The sequence below is a fragment of the Tachyglossus aculeatus genome, chromosome 1 (assembly GCF_015852505.1).
Source record: "Tachyglossus aculeatus isolate mTacAcu1 chromosome 1, mTacAcu1.pri, whole genome shotgun sequence".
Classification (NCBI taxonomy): Eukaryota; Metazoa; Chordata; class Mammalia; order Monotremata; family Tachyglossidae; genus Tachyglossus; species Tachyglossus aculeatus.
Window position 1 is genome coordinate 25,337,107 of NC_052066.1, and position 25,887 is coordinate 25,362,993.

General features: G+C 45.5%; 1 protein-coding gene across 3 annotated transcripts in view; it reads right to left on the minus strand.

The window, feature by feature from the left end:
* PPP2R3A (protein phosphatase 2 regulatory subunit B''alpha) overlaps positions 1–25,887 on the minus strand; it is a 140,192-nt gene that overhangs the window by 63,628 nt on the left and 50,677 nt on the right. For all 3 annotated transcript variants that reach the window (XM_038749836.1, XM_038749842.1, XM_038749841.1), the window contains exons 4-5: positions 22,144–22,246; positions 8,117–8,191 (exon numbers count right to left, since the gene is read on the minus strand). In XM_038749836.1, coding sequence (XP_038605764.1) covers positions 8,117–8,191; positions 22,144–22,246 — 178 coding nt within the window. The remainder of the gene's footprint in view (positions 1–8,116; positions 8,192–22,143; positions 22,247–25,887) is intronic.

The following is a 25,887-nucleotide window of genomic DNA, read 5'->3' on the forward strand; positions in this document are numbered from 1 at the left end:
TTCATTCCTTCGTATTTATTGAGCGCTTACTGTGTGCAGAGCACTGTACTAAGCATTTGGGAAGTCCAAGTTGGCAACACAGAGAGACGGTCCCTACCCAACAGCGGGCTCACAGTCTAGGAGGGGGAGACAGACAACAAAACATGTGGACAGGTGTCAAGTCATCAGAAGAAATAGAAGTAAAGCTAGATGCACATCATTAACAACATAAATAGAATAGTAACTATGTACAAGTAAAATAAATAGAGTAATCAATCTGTACAGACATATAAACAGGTGCTGTGGGGAGGGGAAGGAGGTAGGGCAGAGGGGATGGGGAGGAGGAGAGGAAAAAGGGGGCTCAGTCTGGGCCCTGTTACTTTACATAAGATCATTTTGTAACCCCAGCGTGACTGTAGGGTTTACTGATCCATCTCAATCTACCAATTGATCAATCAATTGTATATACTGCGTGTTTACTGTGTGCAGAGTATTGCCCAGTCTTTTAGACTGTGAGCCCACTGTTGGGTAGGGACTGTCTCTATATGTTGCCAACTTGTCCTTCCCAAGTGCTTAGTACAGTGCTCTGCACACAGTAAGCGCTCAATAAATACGATTGATAGATTGATTGCTCAGCGCTTAGAACAGTGCTCTGCACATAGTAAGCGCTTAATAAATGCCATTATTATTATTATTATTACTATATGCAAAGCACTGTTCTAAGCACTGGGGGGATACAAGGTGATCAGGTTGTCCCACCTGGGGCTCACAGTCTTAATCCTCATTTTACAGATGAGGGAACTGAGGCTCAGAGAAGTTAAGTGACTTGCCCAAGGTCACACAGCAGACATGTAGAGGAGCCTGGATTAGAACCCATGACCTCTGACTACCAAGCCCTGGCTCTTTCCACTGAGCCACACTGCTTCCCCTGCTACTAAGCGCTGGGGAGGTTGGGCACAGTCCATGGCCCACATGGGGCTGACAGCTTTAATCCTCAGCATGGAAAAGCAGTGTGGCTCAGAGGAAAGAGCCCGGGCTTTGGAGTCAGAGGTCATGGGTTCAAATTCCGGCTCTGCTGCTTGCCAGCTGTGTGACTTTGTGCAAGTCACTTCACTTCTCTGTGCCTCAGTTCCCTCATCTGTAAAATGGGGATTAAGACTGTGAGCCCCCGTGGGACAACCTGATCACCTTGTAACCTCCCCAGTGCTTAGAACAGTGCTTTGCACATAGTAAGCGCTTAATAAATGCCATCATTATTAGTATTATTATTTTGCAGATGAGATCACTGAGGCCCAGAGAAGTGAAGTGACTTGCCCAGCGTCACACAGCGGATAAGTCGCAGAGCCGGGGTTAGAACCCAGGTCATCTGACTCCCAAGCCTGTGCTCCTTTTGTGAGGCCATGCTTTGTGTGTGTCTTCCCCTCATCTCTCATCATCTCCTGCTTTCTCCTGGAGAAAATGGAAGTCTTGCCTACTGGTACTGGTTACAGAACCGAAGCACACGAGGAAAGGTAGCCAAACTGGTTGGGGGCTGATGCGGAGGTGTGACAGTGACGGTGGCGGGGGCAGTGGGGTATCCTGTGAATCCCGTACCTGCCCCGAGTGGATTAGCTGGACAGATTTCAAGGTGGAACTTTAAATCTCCGTCACCACCCGAAGAAGCCAGGATTTTTTTTACAGTATTTGTTAAGCACTTAATCATACGTACGCGCTGGGGTAGACACAAACTAATCAGGTTGGACACGGTCCCCGTCCCACTTGAGTCTCACAGTCTTAATCCCCATTTTCCAGATGAGGGAACTGAGGCATAGAGAAGTTAAGGGATTTGCCCAAGGTCACACTGCCGGTGCTCTGGGGCTTCTTCTCCGATCAGTGGTGGGCCCTCTGGAGACACTGCTCTAAAAGGGGATGGCAGTTTTGGGACCTCTGCATTAACCAGTCATATTTAACCTTGTTATCGGAATTAACCAGACAAATCGCTCCACCAACTAAAAACAGCCATGCACCACCACCCACAGAATCGAGAAAGAGCTATCGATCTGTCAATCCTTTCCGTGTCTGGGCCGGGTGAGGTTTCCCTCCCCACTCCAGTCTGCACTTCACTCTGCTGCCTGGATCATTTTTCTACAAAAATGCTCTGTCCGTGTCCCCCCACTCCTCAAAAAACTCCAGTGGTTGCCCATCCACCTCCTCATCAAACAAAAACTCCTCACTGTTGGCTTTAAAGCAGTTCACCACCTCGCCCCCTCCTACCTCACCTCGCTACTCTCCTACAATCCAGCCCGCACACTTCGTTCCTCTTTTCCTAACCTTCTCACTGTGCCTCCACCTTTCCTTTCTTGCCGACAACCCCTAATCCACATCTTGCCTCTGGCCTGTAATGCCCTCCCTCCTCAAAACCAACAGACAATTATTATTCTCCTCCCATCAAAGCCTTATCGAGGGCACATCTCCTCCAAGAAGCCTTCCCAGACTAAGCCCCACTTTCCCTCATCTCCCACTCCTTCTGCGTCGCCCTGACTTGCTCCCCCACTCCCAGCCCCATAGTACCTATGTACATCACTGTAATTTTTTTTTATATTAACTTCTATTGCCCCCGTTCTACACTGCTATCTCGTTGTGGGCAGGGAATGTATCTGTTTATTGTTGTATTGTACTCTCCCAAGTGCTTAGTACGGTGCTCTGTATGCAGTAAGTGCTCGATAAAAATGACTGACTGACTGACTGAATGAATCTTAGCTCTAGGGCCTCTGCTTTGACCTGTGACGGGAGTGCAGATGAGTGGCAGAGTCAGAATTAGAACCCAGGTTCTTCGGCCTCTCAGCCCTGTCCTCTACCTACTAGGCCATATTACTTCTCAGTCTAAGCGCCTTTGTTCATTTTCTTTGTTCTTCATGGGAAAGAGAAGCGGGAGGCAGACGGAAGGGAGAGAGGAGAGCCAGGAAAGGTGGAGCAAATTGTTGTTATGGATCCAGCCCTGCTTAGCTTGTCCACGTCCCGGTCTGGAGGGCTCCTCTCAAGGTGAAGTGAGGAGGGCTCATGTCTTGAGAAAGGAGCTAGGTAGTCTTCCTGGACACTGGATCAAGTGAGAAGTGTCATAAGAGAAGCAGCGTGGCTTAGTGGATAGAGCAAGGGCCTGGGACTTAGAAGGTCAGGGGTTCTAATCCCGCCTCCACCACATGTCTGCTAAATAATAATAATAATAATGTATTTGTTAAGCGTTTACTATGTGTGAAGTACTGTTCTAAGCACTGGAGGGGATACCAAGTGATCCGGTTGTCCCATGTGGGGCTCACAGTCTTAATCCCCATTTTACAGATGAGGTAACTGAGGCACAGAGAAGTGAAGTGGCTTGCCTAAGGTCACACAGCTGACAAGTGGTGGAGCTGGGATTCGAACCTAACACCTCTGACTCCCAAGCCCAGGCTCTTCCCACTAAGCCACGCCGCTTCTCACCCTGAGCTCCACCACAACAGATCACTTCAAATTTTTCGTGATGTGTAAAGAAATCACTTCACTTCTCTGGGTCTCAGTCACCTCATCTGTAAAATGGGGTTTAAGAGTATGAGCCCCATGTGGGACAGGGACTCTGTCCAATCTGATTACCTTGTATCTACCCTAGAGCTTAGAACAGTGCTTGGCATATAGTAAGTGCTTAGCAAGTGCCATAATAATCATTATTATTATTATTATAAGTGGAGACACATGCACACAAACATACACACACATACACTCCACCTCCATGCCTCCTCTCATTCCCAGGTGCCAATTTAGGTGTTTTCAATCCATCAATCAATGTGATTTACCGAGCGCTTACTGTGTGCAGACTAAGCACTTGGGAAAGTACACCCCAACAGGGTTGGTAGACATTTTCCCTGCCCACAGTGAGCTAAACGGTCTAGAGAGGGAGTAGGCCATTAAGAGAAATAAATCATTTAGAATACATCACTTAAAGCCAGGTGGATAATTTTTCTATATAATCAGCTTATGGGCAATTCAAAGGCCACGTCCTACTTTTCTGTTAGAGCAGACATAACACCTCTGCATTCAAAATGCCACTGATAGAGAACCAATTGCAGCCCCAAATAATAATAATAATGTTGATATTTGTCAAGTGCTTACTATAATCAATCAATCAATCAATCAATCGTATTTATTGAGCGCTTACTATGTGCAGAGCACTGTACTAGGCGCTTGGGAAGTATAAATTGGCAACATATAGAGACAGTCGCTACCCAACAGTGGGCTCACAGTCTAAAAGGGGGAGACAGAGAACAAAACCAAACATACTAACAAAATAAAATAAATAGAATAGATATGTACAAGTAAAATAAATAAATAAATAGAGTAATAAATATGTACAAACATATACATATATACAGGTGCTGTGGGGAAGGGAAGGAGGTAAGATGGGGGGATGGAGAGGGGGACGAGGGGGAGAGGAAGGAAGGGGCTCAGTCTGGGAAGGCCTCTTGGAGGAGGTGAGCTCTCATTGTTCTAAGTGCCGGGGTAGATACAAGGTAATTTGGTTGTCCCACGTGGGGCTCACGGTCTTAATTCCCATTTTACAGATGAGGTAACTGAGGCACGGGGAACTGAAATGACCTGGTCCAAAGTCACACAGCTGACAAGTGGTGGAGCCGGGATTAGAACCCACGACCTCTGACTCCCAAGCCCGGGCTCTTCCCACTACGCCACGCCGCTTCTCACCCTGAGCTCCACAACAGATCACCTCAAATTCTTCGTGACGTTCAGAGGCCGTGGCTTCCCACTGAGGAGAGCAGAGCAGCCCCCAAACAGGCCGTTTATTTGCTTTCTAAGCTACGGTTGAGTGGAGAAAGGCATTTTTAGACTGTGAGCCCACTGTTGGGTAGGGACTGTCTCTATATGTTGCCAATTTGTACTTCCCAAGCACTTAGTACAGTGCTCTGCACATAGTAAGCGCTCAATAAATACGATTGATGATGATGATGATGATTAAACCGATGAGTTTCTGTATTAAAACATGACCCCCACTGTCCAGAAAAAAGAACTGCTTCTTTAGTGGCTCCTGACAAGATTCGAACGGTGACTGAGAAAGCTAAGGAGGGGAAAGACCCCCTCTGCCATCTCTGGGAGACAGCGGGGCCTGGTTCCTCAGAACATTATGTCTGGAAAAGAAAAGACCAGAAGACTTCAAAGGTGGCAGGTCCCATGTTCATTCATTCATTCAATCGTATTTATTGAGCGCTTACTGTGGGCAGAGCACTGTACTAAGAGCTTGGGAAGTACAAGTCGGCAACATATACAGACGTCCTTACCCATAGTCATTCATTCATTCAATCGTATTTATTGGGCGCTTACTGTGGGCAGAGCACTGTACTAAGCACTTGGGAAGTACAAGTCGGCAACATAGAGAGACGGTCCCTACCCAACAACGGGCTCGCAGTCTAGAAGGGGGAGACAGACAACAAAAAGAAACATGTGGCCAGGTGTCAGGTCATCAGAATAAATGGAAGTAAAGCTAGATGCACATCATTAACAAAATTAAGCGCTTAGTACAGTGCTCTGTACATAGTAAGCGCTCAATAAACACGATTGATGAAAATAAATAGGATAGTAAATATGTACAAGTTCCCTACTGAAAGGAACCAGATGAAAGTGTAGACAGGCTCTTCCTGTTTGGATTGGAGCTAGCTTTAGTTTGCTGACTGGTAGACTGCAAGCTCACTGAAGGCAGGGAACGTGTCTGATTATTGTTACGTTGTACTCTCCCAAATGCTTAGTACGATGCTTTGCACACAGCACTCCTCTAATGCTAACCTTCTCACTGTACCTTGATCTCATCTATTTTGCCGCCGGCCCACGTCCTGCCTCCAGTCTGGAATGCCCTCCCTCCTCAAATCCGACGTACAGAGACTCTCCCCCGCTTCAAAGCCTTATTGAAGGCCCATCTCCTCCAGGAGGCCTTCCCTGACTAAGCCCCCCCTTTCCTCTTCTCCCACTCCCTTCTTCATCGCCCTGACTTGCTCTCTTTATTCATCCCCCCACCATCCCAGCCGCATAGCACTTATGTCCATATCCGTAATTTAGTTATTTATATTGTCTGTCTCCCCCTCTAGACTAAGCTCACTGTGGGCAGGGAATGCATCTATTATTGCATTGTACTCTTCCAAGTGCTTAGTACAGTGCTTTGCACACAGCAAATGCTCAATAAATAATAATAATAATAATAATGATGGCATTTTTTAAGTGCTACTATGTGCAAAGCACTGTTCTAAGTGCTGGGGAGGTTATTACTCTATTTTACTTGTACAGATTTATTCTATTTATTTTATTTGGTTTATATGTTTTGTTTTGTTGTCTGTCTCCCCCTTCTAGACTGTGAGCCCGCTGTTGGGTAGGGACTGTCTCTAGATGTTGCCAACTTGGACTTCCCAAGCGCTTAGTACAGTGTTCTGCACACAGTAAGAGCTCAATAAAGACGACTGAATGAATCTGGGAGTCAAAAAGTCCTGGGTTCTAACCCTGCCTCTGCCACTTGTCTGCTGGATGACCTTGGATGAGTCACTTCACTTTTCTGGGCCTCGGTGGCCTCATCTATAGAATGGGGATTAAGACTGTGAGCCCCATGTGGGCCAGGAACTGTCTCCAACCTGATTAACTTGTATCTACCTCAGGGCTAAGCGCTTGGGAAGTACAAGTTGGCAACATAACATGTTACAGATGAAGGAACTGAGGCTCAGAGAAGTGCCTTGCCCAAAGTCACCCAGCAGGCAAGTGGCAAAAACAGGATTAGAACCCATGACCTTCTGAATCCCAGCTCTGTGCGCTACCCACTAAGCCATGCGGCTTCCCAAGTGGTGAAACGGAGTCCTCAGCGTGGAGTAAGTAATTATTTATGCTCCACAGTGGGTGTTGGATATAACCGATCATCTTCAGGGGAAAACAAAAAGCAGGTTATGACCCATAAATTCTTAATGCTGTTGGGCCTCAGGTTTCCTTAGAAACTGCTTTCCACAATCATATCCAGATTTAATTCTCAGGGAGCGGAGCGGGGGATTTTTGTGGAAAATGGCAGTCGATCTTTGGCTCTATTTTGGACTAAAAGCAGCAGCGTGGCTCAGTGGGAGGAGCCCGGGCTTTGGAGTCAGAGGTCATGGGTTCAAATCCCGGCTCTGCCACTTTTCAATCATTCATTCAATCATATTTATTGAGCGCTTACTGTGTGCAGGGCGCTTGGGAAGTACAAGTTGGCAACATATAGAGACGGTCCCTACCCAACGGCGGGCTCACCGTCTAGAAGGGGGAGACAGAGGACAGGACAAAACATATTAACAAAATAAAATGAATAGAATAAATATGTACAAGTAAAATAAATAGAGTAATGCATATGTACAAACATATATACATATATACAGGTGCTGTGGGGAGGGGAAGGAGGGAGGGGAGGAGGGAGAGAGGAAGGGGGGTGACTTTGGGCAAGTCACTTCACTTCTCTGAGCCTCAGTTCCCTCATCTGTAAAATGGGGATGAAGACTGTGAGCCCCCCGTAGGACAACCTGATCACCCTGTAACCTCCCCAGCGCTTAGAACACTGCTTTGCATGTAGTAAGCGCTTAATAAATGCCATTATTATCATTATTATTATTATTTAATTCTCAGGGAGCAGAGCGGGGGATTTTTGTGGAAAATGTCAGTCTATCTTTTGCTCTACCTTGGCCTGAGAGTGTGGTTAAATACTAATATTCAGGGCACAATATGCGACCCACCTATTAAGGGCCTAGAATAAGAATAGGGAATTTGATTTTATTTCTACCTAACTGGCTCTGCTCTCTGCCATATGGGCATTAATTGGGTGAGATTATTCACTGGCAAACTAGGGAGAGACTCTTCGTTGGAAATTCAAAGTTCACTGTTGGCTACACTTCAAATGGACTTCGCATTAACTTGGTAGGCGAGGGACCGCTTAGAGTACTTGGCCATTTAAAACAAATGGAACAGGCTTAAATAAAATAAACGATTCATTCTCTCTCAGCGTTCATCTTCTTCCCACTTTTTTCACAAGGAGCGGAAAGCTCGTCTCAAAGAGACGGCCTTGGCGAGGGTGGGTTTTAACGGCGATTCGATCGTGTACGAAGCAGAGAGGCCAACTTACCGTGGTGATGTAACGGGAATGGAATTCTGGTGCATCCTTCAGGAACGTCAGACCAGGGTGTGTGTCCACCACATCCTGAAAGAGGCCAAGAAGTAACACTCAAATCATTTTTTTCCTTCAATGACCTCTAAGTTTATTTATTTGTGTATTTGTTAGGTGCCATTTTTTTTTTTGGTAGCTGTTAAGCACTTACTATATAATCATAATAATGATGGCATTTGTTAAGCGCTTACTGTGTGCCAAGCACCATTCTAAGGGTTGGGGAGGATACAAGGTGACCAGGTTGTCCCACGTGGGGCTCACAGTCTTCACTCCCATTTTACAGATGAGGGAACTGAGGCACAGAGAATCAATCAATCGTATTTATTGAGCGCTTACTGTGTGCAGAGCACTGTACTAAGCACTTAGGAAGTACAAGTTGGCAACATATAGAGACAGTCCCTACCCAACAGTGGGCTCACAGTCTGGAAGAGACTTCACAGAGAAGTGAAGTGACTTGCCCAAAGCCACACAGCTGACAATTGGCGGAGCTGGGATTTGAACCCATGACCTCTGACTCCAAAGCCTGTGCTCGTTCCACTGAGCCATGCTGCTTCTCTATGCCAGACACTGCTACTATATGCCAGACACTGTACTAAGCACTGGGGTAGATAAAGTAAATCAAATCGCTTAATACATAATGATAATAATAATAATGGCATTTATTAAGCACTTACTATGTGCAAAGCACTGTTCTAAGCGCTGGGGAGGTTACAAGGTGATCAGGTTGTCCCACAGGGGGCTCACAGTCAACCCCCATTTTACAGATGAGGTAACTGAGGCACAGAGAAGTTAAGTGACTTGCCCAAAGTCACACAGCTGACAATTGGCGGAGCCGGGTTTTGAACCCATGACCACTGACTCCAATGCCATCATCATTAAGTTGGACACAGTCCCTATACCACATTGGGCTCACAGTCTTGATTCCCGTTTGATGGATGAGGTAACGCGTACAGAGAAGTGAAGCGACTTGCCCAAGGTCACCCAGCAGACAAGTGGCAGAGCCGGGATTATTCATTAATTCATTCCATCGTATTTACTATTTTGATGGTATTGATAATAATAACAATAATAATGATGGCATTTATTAAGCACTTACTATATGCAAAGCACTGTTCTAAGCACTGGGGAGGTTGAAGCAGCATGGTTCAGTGGAAAGAGCATGGGCTTTGGAGTCAGAGGTCATGGGTTCAAATCCCAGCTCCGGCACTTGTCAGCTGTGTGACTTTGGGCCAGTCACTTCACTTCTCTGTGCCTCAGTTCCCTCATCTGTAAAATGGGGATGAAGACTGTGAGGCCCCCCCGTGGGACAACCTGATCACCTTGTAACCTCCCCAGCGCTTAGAACAGTGCTTTACACATAGTAAGCGCTTAATAAATGCCATCATTATTATATTATAAGGTGGTCAGGTTGTCCCACGGGGGGGCTCACAGTCTTTATCCCCATTTTAGAGATGAGGTAACTGAGGCACAGAGAAGTGACTTGCCCAAAGTCACGCAGCTGGCAACCTGTCCACTTGTTTCGTTTCGTTGTCTGTCTCCCCCTTCTAGACTGTGAGCCCGTTGTTGGGTACGGATTGCCTCTGTTGCTGAATTGTACCTTCCAAGCACACAGTGAGCGCTTAATAAATACGATTAAATGAATCAGTCAATCAATCATTCATTCAATTTTATTTATTGAGCGCTTACTGTGTGCAGAACACTGTGCTACGCGCTTGGGAAGTACAAGTTGGCAACATATAGAGACAGTCTCTACCCAACAGTGGGCTCACAGTCTAAAAGGGGGAGAGGTAATGGATGAATGAATACTGAGCGCTTACTGTGTGCAAAGCACTGTACTAAGTGCTTGGGAGAGTACAATATAACAATAAACAGACACTTCCCTGCCCACAACAAGCCTTCAGTCTAGAATCCAGGCCCTTCCGACTCCCACGTCCACGCTCTAACCACTAAGCCATGCTGCTCCTTTGTACTAAGTAAATTCTTCTTACTTCTTTCAATTAATGGTGTTGCTTGAGAATATACTGTATGCAGAGCACTGCTCTACTACTAATAATAAATAATAATTATTATTATTTGAATTAATTATGAGAAGCAGCATGGCTCAGTGGAAAGAGTCAGAGGTCATGGGTTCTAATCCTGGCTCTGCCACTGTCAGCTGTGTGACTTTGGGCAAATCACTTCACTTCTCTGGGCCTCAGTTACCTCATCTGGAAAATGGGGATTAAGACTGTGAGCCCTATGTGGGACAACCTGATTACCTTGTATCCCCCCCAGCGTTTAGAACAGTGCTTGGCATATAGTAAGTGCTTTACAAATGCCATTATTATTAATAATAATTGCAGTATTTGTTAAGCGCTTAACAAATGCCATTATTATTAATAATAATTGCGGTATTAGTTAAGCATTTACTATCATCATCATCATCAATCGTATTTATTGAGCGCTTACTATGTGCAGAGCACTGAACTAAGCACTTGGGAAGTACAAATTGGCAACATATAGAGACAGTCCCTACCCAACAGTGGGCTCACAGTCGAAAAGGGGGAGACAGAGTCTAAAATGGGGAGACACATTTACTATGTGTCGGAGCCGGGTTTTGATTATAAATTAATCATGTCAGACACAGTCCCTGTCCCACATGGGCTCACAGTCTAAGTAGGAGGGAGAACAAGGATCAGGGATGCCCATTTCACAGACAAGGAAACGAGGCACAGAGAATTTAAGTGACTTGCCCAAGGTCACACAGCGGGTAAGGGGTGGAATTGGGATTAGAATCAGGTCCTCTGATTCCCAAGCCAGGGCTCTTTCCAATAGTCTACGCTGCTTCTCAGTGCTTAAGTGCTTAATAGAAGCAGCGTGGATCAGTGGAAAGAGCCCGGGCTTTGGAGTCAGAGGTCATGGATTCAAATCCCGGCTCCGCCACTCGTCAGCTGTGTGACTTTGGGCAAGTCACTTCACTTCTCTGGGCCTCAGTTCCCTCACTTGTAAAATGGGGATGAAGACTGTGAGCCCTCCATGGGACAACCTCATCACCTTGTAACCTCCCCAGCGTTAGTAAGTGCTTAATAAATGCTATTAATATTATTATTAGTACCTTAGTGTCTTTACTGCCAAAGGACCTTTTACTGCTTATCTCAATTTAACCCACACAATTCCCCTGTGGGGTACTTTTAGGTATTATGCTCATTTTACCTTATTTTACACGAGAAGCAGCATGGCTCAGTGGAAAGAGCACGGGCTTTGGAGTCAGAGGTCATGGGTTCAAATCCCGGCTCTGGCAATTGTCAGCTGTGTGACTTTGGGCAAGTCACTTAACTTCTCTGGCCTCAGTTACCTCATCTGTAAAATGGGGATTAAGACTGTGAGCCCCCCGGTGGGACAACCTGATCACCTTGTAACCTCCCCAGTGCTTAGAACAGGGCTTTGCACATAGTAAGCGCTTAATAAATACCATCATATATATTTTACACATGGGGAAACTGAGGCATGGGAAGTTTAAGTGACTTGCCCAAGGCCACACAGTAGACAGGGGCAGAGCAAGTTCTAGAGCAGCTGCTCAGCTAAGTGGACAAGAGTATGGATCCCCCTCCCCATCCCCCTGGCCCTACCCCTTTCCCCTCCCCACAGCACCTGTATATATGTATATTTATTTGTACATATTTATTACTCTATTTATTTTACTTGTACATATTTATTCTATTTAGTTTATTTGGTTTATATGTTTTGTTTTGTTGTCTGTCTCCCCCTTCTAGACTGTGAGCCCACTGTTGGGTAGGGACCATCTCTAGATGTTGCCAACTTGTACTTCCCAAGCGCTTAGTACAGTGCTCTGCACACAGTAAGCGCTCAATAAATATGCTTGAATGAATCTGGGAGTCAGAAAGTCCTGGGTTCTAATCCCGGCTCCGCCACCTGTCTGCTGTGTGACCTTGGACGAGTCACTTCACTTTTCTGGGCCTCGGTGGCCTCATCTATAAAATAGGGATTAAGACTGTGAGCCCCACATGGGACAGGAACTGTCTCCAACCTGATTAACTTGTATCTACCTCAGGGCTTAATTAAGTGCTCGGGGGAAGCAGCGTGGCTCAGTGGAAAGAGTGAGGGCTTGGGAGTCAGAGGTCATGGGTTCGAATCCCAGCTCCGCCACTTGTCAGCTGTGTGACCTTGGGCAAGCCACTTAACTTCTCTGTGCCTCAGTTACCTCATCTGTAAAATGGGGATTAAAATTGTGAGCCCCAAGTGGGACAACCTAATCACCTTGTAGCCCCCCACAGTGCTTAGAACAGTGCTTGGCACATAGTAAGCACTTAACAAATATCACTGTTATTATTATTATTTTGTTTTGTTTTGTTCTAATGGTCTTTAAGTAATTACTATGTGCCAAGCACTGTTCTAAGTGCTGGGGTAATCAATCAATCAATCAATCGTATTTATTGAGCGCTTACTTTGTGCAGAGCACTGTACTAAGCGCTTGGGAAGTACAAGCTGGCAACATATAGAGACAGTCCCTACCCAACAGTGGGCTCACAGTCTAAAAGGGGGATGTCTAAAAGGGTAGATCCAAGTCAATCAGGTTGGACACAGTCCCTGTCCCAAGTGGGGCTCACAGTGCCCATTTTACAGATGAAGGAACTGAGGTCCAGGGAAGTGAAGTGACTTGTCCAAGGTCACACAGCAGACGCGTGGCACAACCAGGATCAGAACCCAGATCCTTCTGACTCCTGGGCCCATGTGCTGCTTTAAAGCGGTTTGGGACCAAAGCAGGGGGAACCTGAGACCTTTCCTTATCAGCAGAAATGAACTGGTGTTCTTCCTTTCAGAGTTTGTTTAATTTACTTTGTTACTCTTTCCTGTTGTTTTTTTTTTCCATCCTCACCTCTAGCTTGTGAGGCAGGGACCATGTCTGAATCGATTTCATTCTATTTTGCCCAAGGGTTTTACACATCGTAAGTCCTTAATAAATGTCATTACTGGTATTACTACGACTAACTCTTTTAAAGTGTTTACAGTGTAGTACATTTCTGGGTCAAGTCATATCCAGTCACTGCCTCTCTCTCTAGTCGGAAATACTGGAACGCTGTGCTAAGCAGTTGGAAATATGAACACACAATGAACTCTGCAGGCTCAAGAAGTCTTCCCCCAGAGAGAAGTCTTCCTAGCTTAAATTGGGGAACCAAACTAAGTTTGCTATTTTTTAGACCAGATTCTCTATTTTTTATTCTCCCCGTGGGACAAACTGATCACCTTGTATCCACCCCAGCGCTTAGAACAGTGCTTTGCACATAGTAAGCGCTTAATAAATGCCATCATTATTATTATCATTATTATTTCACCAGCTCTTAAATAGGAGTCTCTCTCTGTCCTCTGGTTGATGCTCTTTAATAATCATGGTATTTGTTAATAATAATAATAATGTTGGTTTTTGTTAAGCGCTTACTATGTGCCAAGCACTGTTCTAAGCACCGGGGGTGGGGGGGATACAAGGTAATCAAGGTTGTCCCACGTGGGGCTCACAGTCTTAATCCCTATTTTCCAGATGAGGGAACTGAGGCACAGAGAAGTGAAGTGACTTGCCCAAAGTCACACAGCTGACAAGTGGCAGAGCCGGGATTAGACCCCACAACCTCTGACTCCCAAGTGTGCCAGGCATTATACTAAGCGCTGGGCAGTGTACTAAGCTCTTTACCCCAGCCATGACTCAATCAATCAATGACATTTATGGAGATCTTATTGCTTGCAGAGCACTGTGCCCCTTTTCCTCTCCTCCTCCCCTCCCCATCGCCCCCCCGCCCTTCCCCTTCCCCTCCCCACATCACTTGTGTATATTTGTACATATTTATTACTGTATTTATTTTATTAATGATGTGTATATAGCTATAATTCTATTTATTCTGATGGTATTGACCCCACTTGTTTTGTTTTGTTGTCTGTCTTCCCCTGCCAGACTGTGAGCCCGTCGTTGGGTAGGGACCGTCTCTACGTGTTGCCTATCTGTACTTCCCAAGCGCTTAGTCCAGTGCTCTGCACCCAGTAAGCGCTCAATAAATACGATTGAATGAATGAATGAATGAAAAGCACTTGGAAGGGTGCCATGCAATTGAGTTGGAAGACACACTCCCTGCCCACAACGAGTTTACAGCCTAGCCGGGGAGAGAGACCGTAAAATATTAATTACGGATACTACAGAAGCGCTGAGGGTGGGGTCCAGATCAAATGTTTAGCGTTTAAATTCTTCCTCCGCACCAGCAATTTGGATGTGGAAGCGCTTAATAAGTGCCATTGAAAAAGAAAAAACCGTCAGCTGTGCAACTGTGGGCAAGTCACTTCACTTCTCTGGGCCTCAGTGACCTCATCTGGAAAATGGGGATGAAGACTGTGAGCCCCCCGTGGGACAACCTGATTACCTTGTATCCACCCCAGCGCTTAGAACAGTGCTTTGCACATAGTAAGTGCTTAATCAATGCCATCATTATTATTATTGTTAAGTCACTTCACTTCTCTGGGCCTCAGTGACCTCATCGGTAAAATGAGGGCTAAGACTGGGAGCCCCATGGGCGACAACCTGATTACCTTGTATCCACCCCAGCACTTAGAACAGTGCTTTGCACATAGTAAGTGCTTAATAAATGCTATCATTATTATTATTATTACTTGTTTTGTTGCCTGTCTCCCCCTTCTAGACTGTGAGCCTGTTGCTGGGTAGGGACCGTCTGTAGATGTTCCCGACTTGTACTTCCCAAGCAGTTAGTACAGTGCTCTGCACACAGTAAGCGCTCAATAAATACGATTGAATGAATGAATGAATGAATTCATCCCCAAACCACGGACACCTGCACCTTCAGCACGACAGGTGTGCATTTGAATCAAGTTATATTAACGTCAGTCTCCCTCACTAGACTGTAAGCTCCTTGTGGACGAGAACGTGCCTGTATTGTACTCGCCCAAGAGCTTAGTTCAGTGCTCTGCACACAATAAGCACAGGCAATAAATACTATTGATTGATTGATTGATTGAAGTCATGCACTACAGAGAAGACCCTCAAAACCGGATATCTGGCTTCCTGCTACGGATTTCCCCAAAGTGGGATGATGATGGATTATTTGACGATGGATGGATGATGATGATGATGGATGATGATCATGATGATGATGGATTATTGATGATGGATTATCTTCCATCATCAAGATCTATACTTAATGCTGAGGAGCCCATTAAGCAGATTCCGGTTCTACCCACTCCACGAGGGGGAGGGCGGAAGAATAACTGTCTCAGAAGGAGGAGGGAGAAAAGACAGGAACGCTCTTTAGACCACATTGGGAAGCACCGTGGCCTAGTGGAAAGAAGCGCACAATAAATAAAATTGAATGAATGAACCAGGGCCTGGAAATTAGAGGTCCTGAGTTCTAATACTGGCTTTACCACTTGTCTGCTCTGTGACCTCGGGCAAGTCACTTACCTTCCCTGTGCTTCAGTTCCCTCGTCTGCAAAATGGGGATTCAATACCTGTTCTCTCTCCTACTTGAGGATAATGGTATTTGTTACGCTCTTACTACGTGCCAAGCACTGTTCTAAGCGCTGGGGTAGATACAAGGTAATCAGGTTGTCCCACATGGGGCTCACAGTCTTATTCCCCATTTTACAGATGAGATAACTGAGGCGCAGAGAACAATAATAATAATAATAATAATAATAATAATAATAATAATGGCATTTATTAAGCGCTTACTCTGTGCAAAGCACTGTTCTAAGCACTGGGGAGGTTACAAGGTGATCAGGTTGTCCCACGTGGGACTCACAGTCTTAATCCCCATTTTACAGATGAGGTAACTGAGGCCCAGAGAAGTTAAGCGACTTGCCCAAAGTCACACAGCTGATAAGCGGCAGAGCCGGGATTAGAACCCATGACCTCTGACTCAATCAATCAATCAATCAATCGTATTTATTGAGCGCTTACTGTGTGCAGAGCACTGTACTAAGCGCTTAGTACTCCCAAGCCTGTCCTACTTAGACTGCAAACCTCATGTGGGACCTGATTATCTTGTACCTCACTGCTTAGTGCAGTGCTTGGCACATAGGAAGCACTTAATGAATGACTGAATTTATTTATTGTTTTTGTCCATATTTATTCTATCTATTTTATTTTGTTAATATGTTTTCTTTCGTTGTCTGTCTCCCCCTTCTAGACCGTCTCTATATGTTGCCAGCTTGGACTTCCCAAGCGCTTAGTGCAGTGCTCTGCACACAGTAAGCACTCAATAAATGCGATTGAATGAATGAATTTATTTTATTTGTCCATATTTTTTCTATTTATTTTATTTTGTTAATATGTTTTGTTTCGTTGTCTGTTTCCCCCTTCTAGACTGTCTCTATATGTTGCCAGCTTGAACTTCCCAAGTGCTTAGTACAGTGCTCTGCACACAGTAAGCACTCAATAAATATGATTGAATGAATGAACTTAAGCACCATAATTATTATTTTTGAGAAGCAATGTGGCTTAATGGAAAGAGAACAAGCCTGGGAGTCAGACACCTGAGTTCTCATCTTGGCTTCCCCACTTGTCTACTGTGTGACCCTGGGCATGTCACTTCACTTCTCGGTGCCTCAGTTATCTCATCTGAAAAATGGGGATTGAGACGGTGAGCCCCATGGGAGACATTGGCTGCATCCAACCTGATTAGCTTGTATTTACTATTTATTTTATTTTGTTAGTATGTTTGGTTTTGTTCTCTGTCTCCCCTTTTTAGACTGTGAGCCCACTGTTGGGTAGGGACTGTCTCTATATGTTGCCAACTTGGACTTCCCAAGTGCTTAGTACAGTGCTCTGCACACAGTAAGCGCTCAATAAATACGATTGATGATGATGATGATGATATTTACCCCAGTGCTTAGTACTGTGCCTGGCACATAGTAAGTGCTTAATACCACAAAACAAAACAAAAAACAAACCCTCAAAAAAACAGTCAATACTTTGTCCCTTTGAACCTCCTCACACTTCTATGTCTCTAGATCCTAAAATATCAGGAACTTCCCAAGCGCTTAGTACAGTGCTCTGCACACACTAAGTGCTCAATAAATACAATTGAATGAATGAACTTAAGCACCACAATTATTATTTTTAAGAAGCAATGTGGCTTAATGGAAAGAGAACAAGCCTGGGAGTTAGACACCTGAGTTCTCATCTTGGCTTCCCCATCATCATCATCAATCGTATTTATTGAGCGCTTACTATGCGCAGAGCACTGTACTAAGCGCTTGGGAAGTACAAATTGGCAACACATAGAGACAGTCCCTACCCAACAGTGGGCTCCCCATTTGTCTGCTCAATAAATACGATTGATGATGATGATGATATTTACCCCAGTGCTTAGTACTGTGCCCGGCACATAGTAAGTGCCTAACACCACAAAACAAAACAAAAAACGAACCCTCAAAAAACCAGTCAATACTTTGTCCCTTTGAACCTCCTCACACTTCTACGCCTCTAGATCCTAAAATATCAGGAACTTCACTCTTAGAATAACACGTTCTTTCCACCCAAGTCCAGGGCCTGTTAGAGAACCAATCTATCAATCAAGGGTATTTATTGAGCGCTCACTGTGTGCAGAGCCCTGTAGTAAGCGGTTGGGAGAGTACAACACAACAGAGTTGGGTAGACATGTCGCTATGGGAAGCAACGTGGGCTAGTGGAAAGAACTTGAGCCTGGGAATCAGTTCTAATCCTGCCTCTTCCACTTGTCCGCTGTGTGATCTTGGGTAAGTTGGGTAAGTCACTTCACTTCTCTGTGCCTCAGTTACCTCATCTGTAAAATGGGGATTGACTGACTGACACATTCCCTGTCCAGAGTGAGGTGGGTCTCCCTATCTGGGATGTCCTCCTCTGCCACCATTCATTCATTCAATTGCATTTATCAAGCGCTTACTGTGTGCAGAGCACTGTAGTAAGTGTCTAGGAAAGAACAATACCAGTGACAATCCTTGCCCACAACGAGCTCACAGTCTAGAGGAGGGGAGACAGCACATCGATACAAATAAACAGACATCAGCACAAATAAATACAATTTCAGATATGCACATGAGTGCCGTGGGGCTGGGAGGGAGGGACGGGGGGGAGAAGCAGCGTGGCTTAGTGGAAAGAGAACGGGCTTTGGAGTCAGAGGTCATGGGTTCAAATCCCGGCTCTGCCAATTGCCAGCTGCGTGTCTTTGGACAGGTCACTTCAATCAATCAATCAATCATATTTATTGAGCGCTTACTGTGTGCAGAGCACTGTACTAAGCGCTTGGGAAGTACAAGTTGGCAACATATAGAGACGGTCCCTACCCAACAGTGGGCTCACAGTGGGCTCACTTCACTTCTCTGTGCCTCAGTTCCCTCATCTGTAAAATGGGGATTAAGACTGTGAGCCCCATGTGGGATGACCTGATCACCATGTAACCTCCCCAGCATTTAGAACAGTGCTTGGCACATAGTAAGCGCTTAATAAATGCTATATTATTATTAAAGGGGGCAAGTCAGGGTGACAAAGAAGGGAGTGGGAGATCAGGAAAAACGGGGCTTAGTCTAGGTGGTTCGGTCCACACAGGAAAGATCTGGCGACATTTCCCGTTGTTTTCTCAATGGTTCAAGGGGTAGCTAACGTTATGTGTGATTATTTAAAAGTGCTTTTTTGGCAATTCAATGCTGAAAGAATTCATCCTGAGTGGTTTCTTTTGGAGGAATTCATCCTTCTGAGTGGCTCAGGAGTCTCAATGGCCACTGTTGTCTGGAGGTGCTAGAGGTCCTGAGTTCCACCTAGCCAGTCAGTCAGGCAACCGTACTTATCGAGCGCTTACTGTGTGCAGAGCGCTATGCACTAATTGCTTGGGAGACTACAATATAACGGGCACATTCCCTGCCCTGCCAATCGTCTGCTGTTTGACCTTGGGCAAGCCACTTCACTTCTCTGTGCCTCAGTTACCTCCTCGGTAAAATGGGGATTAAAACGGTGAGCCCCACGTGGGACAACTTGATTACCCTATATCTACCCCACCGCTTAGAACAGTGCTTGGTACATAGTAAGCGCTTAACAAATACCATAATAATAGTAATAATAAGGAGCTTAAAGTCTAAATTAGACATCGATAGCTCGGGACTCCCTGACTTGGGAACCACATAAGACTCTTCTGGGAACCAAATGTGACTATTTAGCAAAAGCATCCACAGGGCCGGAGAGTGCGACACCATTGTATTGGACTCTCCCAAGCGCTTCGTGCAGTGCTTTGCACAGAGTAAGCGCTCAATAATTACTACTGAATTAGCTTCTTCTCTACAGCCAAACGTTCTGGCTCATTTTGGGCAGAGGACACGTCTACCAACTCTGTTGAACTGCACTCTCCCAACTGCTTAGTACTGTGCTCTATACATTGCTCAGGGAGCGCTCAATAAATACAACTCATTTATTGATTGATTAGTCAGGGAGGAAATGTGATTTTAGGAGGAGTTTGAAGGTGGGGACAAGTGGTGGACTGTCAGATACGAAGGGGGAGGGAATTCCAAGCCTGAGGGAGGATGTAGGGGAGGAGTTGATGGAGAGACAGAAGAGATGGAGGTACAGAAAGTAGGTTGCTATTAGAGGAGGGGAGTGTGGGGGCTGAGTTGTAGGAGGAGATCAGCGAGATAAGGTAGGAGAGAGAGAAAGCCAATTAAATACTTTGGTGGTTGTTTATGGTATTTGTTTAGTGCTTGCTATGTGCCACACACTGTTCTAAGGGCTGGGGTAGATACAGGGTAATCAGGTTGGACACAGTTCATGTTCCACATGGGGATCACAGTTTAAATCCCCATTTTACAGATGAGGTAACTGAAGCCCAGAGAAGGAAATGACTTGCCCTAGGTCACACAGCAGAGCCGGCATTAGAACCCAGGTCCTTTTGACTTCCTAGCCTGTGCTCTATCCAAGAGGCCATGCTGCTTCCTGAATGTCTCAAAGCTGATGGAATTATTACTATTACTACCACCACTACCACCGGCAGTTGCCCCCTTCCTTCTTCCCTCCTAGACTTCAACTGTTCACTTTCTACAGGGTTCTTCTCCACTGCTTTCAAACATGTTTATGTCTCCCCTATCCTAAAAAATCCCTCCCGTAACCCCATGGCTCCCTCCAGTTATGGTCCCATCTCCCTCCTGCCATTTCTCTCCAAACTTCTTGGACAGAGTTGTTTACACCCACTGCCTCCACTTCCTAGCCTCCAATTCTCTCCTAGATCCCCTAGGACCTGGCTTCCTCCCCCTTCTTTCCACAGGAACAGTCCCTCTAAGGTAGCCACTGACCTTCTTCTCGCCCAATCTGACGGCCTCTACTCCATCCTGGACCCTTCAGCCGCCTTTGACACTGCAGACCGCCCCTTCTCCTTGAACGTTATCCAACCTTGGCTGAACAGACACTATCCTCTCTTGGTTCACCTCTTATTTCTCTGACTGCTCTTTCTTGGCCTCTTTCGTGGGGTCCTCTGCCTCCCACCCTGTGACAGTAGGGGATCCCTCAAGGTTTATTTCTAGGTCCCCTTCAACTCTCCCTCTACACCCACTCCCTTGGAAACTGCATTTGCTCCCATGGCTTCAATTAACATCTCTATGCCGATGATTCCCAAATGTACATATCCAGCCCTGATCGCTCTCCTTTCCTGCAATCTCGCATTTCCTCCTAGAAATAACAATAATAATTGTGGTATTTGTAAGCGTTTACTGTGTGTCAGGCTGCTTTCAAGACATATCTACTTACACTGACCCCTCAAATTAAACATGTCCAAGACTGAGCTCCTTATCTTTCCACCTTGTCCTCCCCATGTCCTATCTCTGTAGACAACACCACTATCCTCCTTACCTCACAAGCCCATAACCTTGTCATTGTCCTAGACTCATCTCTCTCATTCCACCCACACATTCGATCCGTCACCAAATCCTGCCCGTTCTACCTTCGCGACATTACTAAAATCCGCCCTTTCCTCTCCAACCAATCTGCTACCATACTGATCCAAGCACTTCTCCTATCCCGCCTCGACTTCTGCCTCTGCCTCCTCGCTGTGACCTCCAGGCCTCCTGTCTCTCCCCACTCCAATCCACACTTCACTCTGCTGCACAAATCATTCATCAAGAAAAACGTTCAGTTCGCGTCTCCCCACTCCTCAAGACCCTGTAGTGGTTGCCCATCCACCTCTCCATCAAACGGAAACGCCTTACCCTTGGCTTTAAAGCAAAGCCATCAGCTTGCCCCATCCTAGCTCACCCATTTAATCTCCTACTACAGGCTAGTCTGCTCACACTCCGTTCCTCGAGTGCCAGCTTACTCACTGGGCTCCGATCTCATCTCTTTTGCCGCCGCCCCTTTTCCCACATCTTCCCCTTACCCCGCCACATACACCAGACCATCCCTCTCCCCATCTTCAAAGCATTACGAAGGTCACATCTCCTCCAAGAGGCCTTTCCCAATGAAGCCCTCTTTCTCCCGACTCACTCTCCCTTCTGCGTTGTCTATGCACTTGGGTCTATGGCATCCCCAGCGCTTAGAACAGTGCTTAATAAATGCCATCATTATCGTTATTTGGACATCTGATATTCGCCCCGCCCACAACCCCACAACTCTTACGTACACATCTTTAATTTATATATTATAAATTACTTATTTTTCATCTTAACGTCCGTCTCTCCCTCTAGACTGTAAGCTCGTTATGGGCAGGGAATGTGTCTGCTAATTCTGCTGCATTGCACTCTCCCAAGTGCTCTGCTCATAGTACGTACTCAATAAATATGCCTGATGTATTGACACTTGGCACATAGCACTTAGACACCATAAAAAAATATTTGTGGAGCTGACTGGGGAACTGCTCTATTCTTCAGTCAGCAAAGAGCCCCAATTAGCCCGGGAGCCTTACAACTTTCTCACGTGCCCCCCGCCCCCGGCATCTCCTCCAGCCTTAAGCAAACCCCAGATCGGAAGGGACGATTACTTGAAGCAACGGGATGAAATCTTCCTGCTCAAGATAGTTGCAGTTGGGTTTTGCTAGAAGAGAGACAAACTTAGATGCATCATCGTGGTAGTTATAAAGCAATCTGAAAAAGAAACAAAAGTCTGTGAAAAGCAAGTACTCCCACTAGAGTCACTGATCAGCCAACTCTGTAACTTCAGTTTGACCTCAAGGCCAATTATTTCAAGGATCAACTTGTTTCTTTCCAGTTATTAACCGTGCAGATTTTCCACGCCCTTGATTCCGTCAAAGGAACATCTCAGTAACGAGATGGCATTCTGTTATTTTGGTGGGATGATCTGGGCAGTGATTATGCTAGCAATTAAATTAAAAGAAGGCAAAAGAAATGAGATTGAAATCTTTTTGCCTGGCAGCCTCCCACAAAAATAACAGGGACACATCCAGATTCAGAGCCTCAGAATCTACGGCCAGAACTTTTTGACGGCTGACTATGCCCAGGAGCTGGTTTCCAGGGGGGTGTGGGGTGGGGGGTGTGGGGAATGAGAAATTAGGCACAAAATCAGGTTCCAACAGAAGCTGAAACCCCCAAAACACTTCCATCTGTAACCCAGTGGGCTTGGCATTTTCATCCAGAGAATGCATTTTACAGATCTCTGTGCTAGCACCTTTCAATCAATCAACCAGTGGTATTTGAGTTGTTTATAACATATTCGTTAAGATCTTACTAAGTAGCAGGGACTACACAAAGCGCCGCGGTCGATACCTGGGGCTCCCGGTCTTAATCTCCATTTTTTAGATAATAATAATAATAATGATGGCATTTATTAAGCGCTTACTATGTGCAAAGCACTGTTCTAAGCACTGGGGAGGATACAAGGTGATCAGGTTGTCCCACGTGGGGCTCACAGTCTTAATCCCCATTTTACAGACGAGGTAACTGAGGCACAGAGAAGTGAAGTGACTTGCCCGAGGTCACACAGCAGACAAGTGGCAGAGCTAGGATTGGAATCCAAGTCCTTCTGACTCCCAGGACTGTGTTCTATCGTGACGCAGTGGAAAGAGCTCGGGTTTTGGAGTCAGAGGTCATGGGTTCAAATCCCGGCTCCAGCACTTGTCAGCTGTGTGACTTTGGGCAAGTCACTTCACTTCTCTGAGCCTCAGTTACCGCATCTGTAAAATGGGGATTAAGACTGTGGGCCCCCCCCATGGGACAACCTGATCACCTTGTAACCTTCCCAGTGCTTAGTACAGTGCTTTGCACATCGTAAGTGCTTAATAAATGCCATTATTATTATTATTAGAACACAGAGAAGCAGCGTGGCTCAGTGGAAAGAGCCCGGGCTTGGGAGTCAGAGGTCATGGGTTCGAATCCCTACCCCGCCACTTGTCTGCTGTGTGACCTTTGGGCAAGTCACTTCACTTATCTGAGTCTCAGTTACCTCATCTGTAAAATGGGGATTAAGACTGTGAGCCCCACGTGGGACAACCTGATCATCTTGTATCCCTCCCAGTACTTAGAAGAGTGCTTTATACATAGTAAGCGCTTAACAAAATGCCATCATATATATTAGACCATATACAGAGGACTGCACTAAGCACCTGGGAGAGTACAACGATAGTATAGATAGACGTGATTCCTGCCCTAGGAGCTCACAATCTAGTAGGTATAGTGGACATTAAAATAAAGTAGGGGAAGAAACAGAGTATAAGTATACGCGCATAAATGCTGTTGGAGGAGGTGGAGTGGGTAATTAAGTGCTTAGGGATACAGATGCAAAAGCATAGACAGTGCTTAGTACAGTGCTCAGTGCTTAGTACAGTGCTTCAGCTCTTAGTACAGTGCTTCAGCACTTAGTACAGTGCTTTGCACATAGTAAGCGCTTAATAAATGCCATTATTATTATTATTATTATAGACGATGTAGAATGGGGGGGAAGATATGGTGGGGAGAGGAGAGATTAGTTAGGGAGGGCTTCCTGGAGGAGATATAATTTTAATAGGGCTTTCAAAATGGGGAGAGTGGTGGTCCATTGGATATCAGGGCTTAGAACAGTGCCTGGCACATAGTAAGCGATTAACAAATACCATAATTATTATTATTGAGAAAGGGGAGGGAGTTCCAGGGAGGGGCGAGGGCACGAGGGTTCGACAGTGAGAGAGATGAGACTGAGGTCCAGTGAAGAGACTGGTGGGGGTACCCATATCTGCTGAAGAGGAGTATGGGGATCATGTGCTGACATTTAGCCAAAAACAGTGGGATCAACCCACTGGGAAAATGGGAGTGAGGGTTGATGGGATCTTTTTCTTAGAGGAGACGTTTTCCAGCGAGTGGAGAAGGGGTGGACGAAATTAAGGCATAAAGAGAGAATTATAAGGGAAGAAGAGAGAAGCAGCGTGGCTTAGCAGATAGAGCACAGGAGTCAGAAGGACCTGGGTTCTAATCTCAGCTCTGCCACGCATCTGCTGTGTGACCCTGGGCAAGTCACTTCACTTCTCTGGGCCTCAGTTACCTCATCTGTAAAATGGGGATTTTACATATGGGATTACCTTGTGTCTACCTCAGTGCTTATAATGGTGCTTGGCACATGGTAAGTGCTTAACAGGTATCATCTACCTCAGTGCTTATAATGGTGCTTGACACATGGTAAGTGCTTAACAGGTACGATTATTATTCTTCAGGTTTATGGAATAGATAAGGGAGGAAAAATACTGATGTTTGGCCAGGGCAGGGCTGTGGAAAACCACTCGTAGAGGAAAAAGCCATCAAGGGATGGACTTTATCCACCAACAGAACTTAGTGGAGCATAACAACAGCAGAAAGATGACTGTTGTGGGGGCAGGGATGAAGGGGTAGGAGGAGAAAGGGAGTGTCAATCATGGCTAGAGGCATCAGTGCTCATGGGAACTCCTGGGTTGAAGAGAGCAATGGATATTTGGGGTAACCTGTGGCAAACCATGGAAATCTGGGACAAAATTCTGTTCCCCCTTACAAAAAGACCAATTGTGAAGTGGGCGAAAAACTTGGCCTCTCACAGTAAAACCATAGGGACTTGTCTTCCAGACACTGCCATCCTGATGGGAGCCAAATTAATTTCCTTTATCTTCTTGACTTTTGTATTTGTCACTGTTATTTTTGCAAGCTGGAATAAAACCAATTACGGGAGCCAGATAGCCTTTCTTGTATATGTCACGACATTTAATACAGTTTTATTATCTGCCGCAAGTTGTTTTATGTGTTTTAATTAAAGGCTTTAACTCACTGTAGCCGCACCCACCCCCCTGCACTATGTGCAAAGGGCGCGTTTTTAAAAATCGAAGAAACGAACACATTTTCAGAGGATAATTGGCCTGCTAACTTAAATCAACAGGCTTCGTTATTTTTCTCCAAAAATACAGATACCTGTGTGGAGGTACGGTTATTTTTTGTTCGGAGAATTGTTAAAATATAAACTACCACTAGAGGGAACTTAAAGCACCAGAACATGAGACATGAGACACATGGATTTTTTTATGGATTTTTAAAAATGAAAAAAACCCTGGAGTAGTTCTCCTTCCACATGGATTTATGGGACGTTTTCCAGAATGACCTAAAAAAAAACCTTGCCATTTCACCTTACACTTATGTCCCTAATATTCTCTTTTCGGCTTAGCGGAGAAAAACAAAACCCTCCCTTCTTTAGATGAAGCAGGAACAGCAGTTCTTTCCCTGCAGTCTGGTGAATGCTACTGCTTTAATCCTTCAGTTCAGAAATCAATCGATCAATA